Below are 7,107 nucleotides of genomic sequence, written 5' to 3' on the forward strand. Positions count from 1 at the left end.
GAAAAGACTGTAAAAGGTTAACAAAGTATTGTCGGGAATTAAGCTACCAGATAAGTAAGAAAAAAGTGAATGTTACGTGTAAGTATGTAAATGAGGGGAGTGTCTCACTTAGAAACTGTGACGTCACCTCAGACTATAAATAGCGTAGCTCAAGTGAAGAAAGCAGAGGTGAGCTCCTGAAAGGATTAAGCGTAGTCTGCTGGTAGCAGTGAACGAGGTGTCCAATAGGAAATAGTCAAAAGCGTTTGCAGTTTTCAATTTGTGGATCAAGGAATAGGAAAGTCTTGAGTTGGAAAAAGGTTCCTAGTATAATTGAGGTGACGGTTAGGATTTATAGTTGTAAGAAATTCTGTACCTTAAGTTAAGGATTGATTTTTGTCGGAATTCCAAGGGGAATAGTTCTAAGTTAGAATAAGATTGAATTTTGTCGGGTTGACTTTTGGATTTTATTTGTTTGAATAAATTTGTTGTTTTGTTATAAACATTGTAAATAGTTATTCCTAGATCGTTATTAAATACTTTTATTGATTTTTGACTAACTTGTCTTTAATTTTATTTCGGTGCACCCGAAAAGTCCAAGCCTGGCAAACTAACAAACGTGAACCCACGTAAAGTACCCGTTAGGTACTGGCTCTTTCTGGAACGAAATTCGTTGTAGAGCGATAAGCTAAAAATAGTACTTTACATAGCGACTTGGCTTGGCAAGAATTAACTGATAAATGCACGAACGAAGTGTAGAAGAAGTTATGGCTGAAGGTATCCAAGAATTCTCATCAGGAAGAGACTATTGCTGTATCGTTAGGTTGAAAAAATTGTCAACTTAATCGATACAGGAGATGTAGACGAGTAGGATATTGGGGAGTTACTGCAGGTTTCTGGTAAGAGCTTTACCAAAGATGACTTCACAAACTGTCAGAACAAGGAATTCATAATGAACTGGAAAACAGAGATTCTGAAAACAAAGAACCCAAAGAACTTGTTACGGATTTCTTTAGTAAAAGTTTGGTAACAATAACCAAAATTGTTGATCAAATTGTAGCGAATGATCTAGATTTTGAAAGGAGTGCAAAAGCAAAGTGAGGCGTTTTGGATGCAATCTTCTGCTATTGACATTTGCTTATGGAGAGAAAAAGGCAATAAATGAAACTTCATGACTTTATTGCAAAAATAAAAAACTTTTAGAAAAGTCAATACCTTTTGTCACAAAAAATGAACTACAGTAGACCCCCCTTTAACAGTAGATACTTCCATGTTATGTAAATTTCATGTTGTACAAGTCACTTAGATTTTACAAATATGTGAGCCGTTCACAGCCTGGCACGTGTATTTGTAAAATCTAAGTGACTCATGCAACATGGAATTCATATAACACGGTGTTATATGAATTCATGAATTCATATCTACAGTGTTATATTAATTACAGTAGACTCCCCTATATTATTATACATTTCTGTGTGCATTTGTCTGTGTGTTAGTTAACATATATTATTATACAAATTAATATAAAAGTAACTTTAAATTTTAATTAAATTAAAATTTAAAGTTATTTAAATTAAAAAAAAATTTACTTTAAATAAAATAAATTTTTTTTTAATTTTCAGTCACGTTCCTCTATTCCTATTTACTCTATGTTAAAATGGTGTCGTTTAACACTGTTTCACTTAGCACTTTGTTGTCTAGGAATGCATCCCCTGCATTAAGTGGGGTCTTACTGTATTATTTTTGTAAATGGTGGCCTCATTTTATTACCAATTTTGTTACTTTTGTAAAGATACTTTTAAATTTTCTGTTATAAAGCATAATTTTCTGAAACATTCATTTTGACTAAGAAATACTAAAAATAAATCATCCAATAAGAGCAAATAAAAGTTGAAGTATATAGTTATTATTTTGCAAATGACAGCCTCCTGTTAGCAACAATTTCATTGTATTTAATTTCTTTTTACAATGAACTATAACGCTGTAGACTCAATCACGTTCAGTGAGAAAAGATAGAGATTTAGATTGTTCACAATTGCCGAAGTTTTGCAAAATTTAGATTATTCAAGTATTGGTACTAAATTAAAGGAATGACTATTGCAGATGTCATCCTGAAATTTTAAGTATCTATGTGGAATTATTTTCATGTAATCTCTGTTTAACCCATATGTGTTTTATGCCATTTGCTATGGAGATCAGGCCAAGATACAAGTTATCCCCTTGGATTAGGTTGACAGGTAAAATGTTTTTTTTTCTTTACATTCAGACAGCATCCATTTAAGTTTAACAAAACATTTTATCCATCAATAGGTCACATTAAAAAAAAGAATCACTGTTTTATAATTTAAACACTAAATTTATATATGTTTATTTATTAGTTATTGATACAAGTACAAGTACTCCCATACAAGGGGGAAAAAGAAACAAAATTTTTTAAATAAGCACACACATAAAGGTCTTATTTAGACTTTAATTATTTTTCAATAAAACAAAAAAATTTTCACACATTTATGTGTGAAAATTCACAATTTCACACATACTTTTTAATATGTATTTACTGTAGACATTCGAAAATATTTTTAAACGATATTACATAAATGTGTTAAAATAATTTTAAACATATTAACATAAATTATATATCAATTAACAAATTACAAAACAAATTGTGAACAGCATAAAATTTTNAACAATCTTCTCAGTTAACATAAAAATAGAACGTAAATATGAAAATATAAATAACGGAAAACATAGTTGTTGTCGATAAAATAAACTTAAATAATATAAATTAAGTTGAAAATGTCACTTAAAAATAAAATAAAAATGTCTCTTAATAAGATTTATGAAAACGTTTTTATTTTACTAATATTTATTTGATGGATTATTAAAGTGTGTTTTATTCATAGTTAGTTATCCAGTACACACATTATATTTAAGTATACCAATGGCTATGCCAGCCAAGCAGTATAGGAAACTGACCCTTAAGTTATGTAAAGCAAGAGCTAAATTTGATTTTCAAACTCAGTGCTTCCTTTCCAATGTCTATTTATCAAATAGGCTTACCCATGGGATGTAATTCGCTAATCCCAAAACTGAGACAACTGTGCCTCAGAAAGGAATACAAGACAACAAACATGCACTCTATTATACAAGCTGATAAAAATGGAGAACTACCTTTATGAACAGGACCCACAGCTCCTAGCGATTGTGAATAAAAGTGTCGTTAATTTGACACAGAATGTTCAAAGAAATTTAAAATGCAATTACATCAAGAAACTAAGATGGATATTCCGCATGCAGAATATTAAACCAAACAAAAGTGGAAACTCCCATATCACATCATGGGATAACATTGTAACACCACAATGCATTTTGGAAGCCTTAAATTTCAGTCCTCTTTATGCTCTGGCCCCCTTGCCTCTGCCAGAGACCTTCATGCCAGACATTGAATTGATCATTAAAGGTATGAATGACATGAATCAGGATTTTGTTCATTAGAAAACCAAGTTCCAAATGGCAAAAGAAATAAAAAACAATGATTCAAACACACGACATTTTCAGAACATCATAAAGAAATCACGCCAACGGTTACAACAAAATAACATAGTCCTGATGAAGGCAGATAAATCAAAAGTAATGGTATTGCTAAAACATTCAACCTACAACAAGAAATTACATGAATATATTACAAGCACAGAATGCCAACCAGCACCCATCCATTTTTTTAGAAACAGTACACCAAAGGGTTAAAAGGTTCACCTCTACTCCTTTAGAATGACTTTTATGTGTGAGACTCAGCACTACATAATTTATTTACATAACTAAATCATAACATAACCTTCTAATTATACCATCTTGTCGGATAACTGTAAACTCTTGCATTTAGGAGTTAATTGTTTAAGTTCTCAGCAGATAAGTGATGCTTTCTCATAACCTCCCGACCTATTGTCTCAAGTTCATCAGTTGAATATAACAAAAAACTAAAAAAGTTAAGCAGTCGTTGACCGTTCTTCCAAAAGTGCAGTCATCACCCTGTTTTATCAATACTATACACATCACCTCTGGCTCTTTCACCTTCTCGTTTACCTTAGTGAACTTTCCTGATCACCTATGCAATTAGTGAGTATCATCCTTGGATTAACATCACCGCTGAATACCTAATAGGACTATCTCGTCTCCTCCCCACCGAACTTTCCGACTCTGGTCAACGAGGTTGCTTCAGCCTATGGAAAACCCACCGTTACGTCAGGTATCTATCACCACTCGCTTTTTTTGTAAACTCTCTCTGTCAGAATCTGCTAAGGCATGTATATAATTGTATCAGTTAGACCCTTATCAATTAGACCCCAGATTCATGTATTTTTCTTTAAATTTTTCCTAATTAAAGTAGGTTGTTTTGTTATCCTAGTCTCTGCGTGAGTCACTTCCGGTGCACTGTCTCTCACACCATCCCGCCTGATCGCCTGCACATGCAGCTGCTTGTGTGACCGACTCAACACACTGAGACGTCTCAGCTTCCGTGTCAATCAGGACACGGTGGTGTCAGTCCTGACAGGGCATCAAAGAGGTGCTGACCCTCCAGTGACATATGTATGCAAACCTCCACAGTCCGGGCACCAAGAATATTCACATTTGCCAAAACGCACAAACCAGGATACTAAATACATCCTGTAATCAAGAAACGTAACTCTCCAACATTCTTAACCAAAAACAACTGGTCAAATTCTTCCAATTTAATGCTCATTGCCATCCACTCTCGATTAACAATTCACTGCAACTTATAGAAAGTCTCAAAGGCATTTCTCTAAAGGACAATGAATATATGAAGGTCTTGGACTTTAAATTGATGTATCCTTCTATAAAATTATCTCTTTGTTTTTGTGCAATAAAAGATTTTTTATTTGCCAATATTGAAAATGTGCCACCAAATCACAATCAAATACTAAAACTTCCACACCTAGTAGGTTATACCTTGTTTCTTGAATTTGAGAACAAAGTATATTTACAAGGAAGAGGCGTACCTATGGGTAGCCCCACATTGGCAATTCTTTGTGAGTTACCTTACAACAACTAGAAAACAAAATTCTACCCAAATTTCAACACCTTATCATTTTGTACACCAGAAATGTCGACAATATATTCATCCTATGGCAAAGAAAACCTGACCTACAGCAATTTTTGGAGACAATCCGTAATAACCCTTATGGTTTATTGCTACAAGTAGACCAGGAGAGTGAAAATAATGTAAATATTTTGGATATTTCCACCACTTGCAGACAGGGAGAAATCTGGACCAGCATATACAAAAACCATGTTTTCAACCAACTTTAATTCCACATAAATTGATCAATCCGCATCATATCAAGTTAGTGGCATTTAAATCCTGGATAAGAAACGCTTATACGCATTGTACAAACATAAAAGACACAATAACGAAGCTAAGTTACATTTTAAGGATTGCTGAACAACAAGGATACCAAAGGGAAATCATAGAAAAACTAATCATAACCTTCCAAACAACAACATGCTACGATAGACCGAAAACAAAGGATAGTTTTAAATTATATCCCATTTTTAAGGCAAATACATAAAAAGGCAGCCAAGACTAATAATTTACAAGTGATATATTGACACAATCCTAGTTTTCAAGCTCCAAAGAAACAATAAGAAATGATATGACTGGAAATCAGCCACAGGAATCTACTCTATACTGTTATGCAACCAGCGTTTTGATTCTGACCTTGTATATGTGGGCGCCACGATGCACAACTTGCAGCAACATCTCAAGGAGCATAAATATACGATTAAGAACCTAAAAAACACCATGCTATCAGCTTACAACAACAAGACATTCAAGTCCATTGAGATCAAGCAGCAATAATTAAACTAACAACAAATTTATACACAATGAAATATCTTGAAAAGTTGGAGATCTTTAAAGTGCACAAGAGAACTGGTTGCATCAACCATAGGGATGCAGACACATTAGTTACCACATGGCAGTCCTTTTACAAAAATTAATCTTATTAAGAAACATTTTACTTTCGTTTATTTTATTTTTATTAAGTGACATTTTCAACTTAATTTATATTATTTGTGTGTTTGTTTATTTTATCAACCACAACTACATTTTCAATTACAGTAGAGCGTCGTTTATCCGAATCAATTGGAGACTGGGGTTGTTCGGATAACTTATTTTTCGGATAACCAATTATGTACGAAAAAATATATTAACCTATCCCGTGTTGAAATTTTTCTCCGTTGCGTGTCGCTTCGCATTGAATTTTCGTCGATGTTAAGCCTAACGAAAACTTTCTAAAATAATAATCGTGGCTATTGTATTGTTAAAAATTATTTTTTTATTTTGTACAAACAAAATAAATATATTGAAAAATATAAAAACAAAAAAAATTATACTTTAGAAGTTGATCTAGTATCAAATACGTTCGATTCAGCACGACACACAGTCCTCAGAAAAACACCACACAAAAGTGCCATTGCTGCCAGCTAAAACACACACACCAACAAAAAAATAATGGAGTAGCCCAAGATATAGCCAAAGATTGCAGCGCCACAGCACTAGCAAAAATTTAAATTTGCTGACTAAAATGCTTTCAGATAAACGACGCTCTACTGTATTTATATTTTCATATTTACATTCTATTTTTATGTTAACGGAGAAAGATTGTTAAAAAATGATCAAAAACGTTTTTATTTTACTAATATTTATTTGCTGGATTATTAAAGGTGTGTTTTATTCATAATTTTTAAAATCCCAGTTTTTCATTATATACACCATATCAAGTGTAAAACATCACTTTTTAACAGAATAAAATTTATTCTCATTAAATAATTAAAACTTACTCAATTTGCCTTTCTAGAAAGTCTACACCTATAGTCTTTTTATATTCTTGTGTAAATATTCCTTTGCAATATCTTTGTATCATGCTGGATTTTCCAACTGCTCCATTTCCAACAACAACAACCTAAAAAAGAAATAATTGTTTATAGAAAAAATGTAAATACATTTAATAAAACAAGCAAAAATATAGAAATACTTTATAAAGGAAGTTATTACCAACCTCATTTTAATCATATGAAACAATATCTGATAGAAGGTGAATAAAGTTG

The 7,107-nt window shown here is 32.3% G+C and overlaps 1 protein-coding gene across 1 annotated transcript in view; it reads right to left on the reverse strand.

The window, feature by feature from the left end:
* Positions 1-6,986, reverse strand: part of LOC111615487 (ras-related protein Rab-23-like) — a 34,897-nt gene extending 27,911 nt beyond the window's left edge. Inside the window, exon 1 of the mRNA XM_023356892.1 lies at positions 6,841-6,986. Coding sequence (XP_023212660.1) covers positions 6,841-6,923 — 83 coding nt within the window. The 5' untranslated portion in view covers positions 6,924-6,986. The remainder of the gene's footprint in view (positions 1-6,840) is intronic.
* Positions 6,987-7,107: the final 121 nt, after the last annotated feature.

Source organism: Centruroides sculpturatus, unplaced genomic scaffold (assembly GCF_000671375.1).
Source record: "Centruroides sculpturatus isolate CEXI.00-Female unplaced genomic scaffold, Cexi_2.0 scaffold2091, whole genome shotgun sequence".
NCBI classification, from domain to species: Eukaryota; Metazoa; Arthropoda; class Arachnida; order Scorpiones; family Buthidae; genus Centruroides; species Centruroides sculpturatus.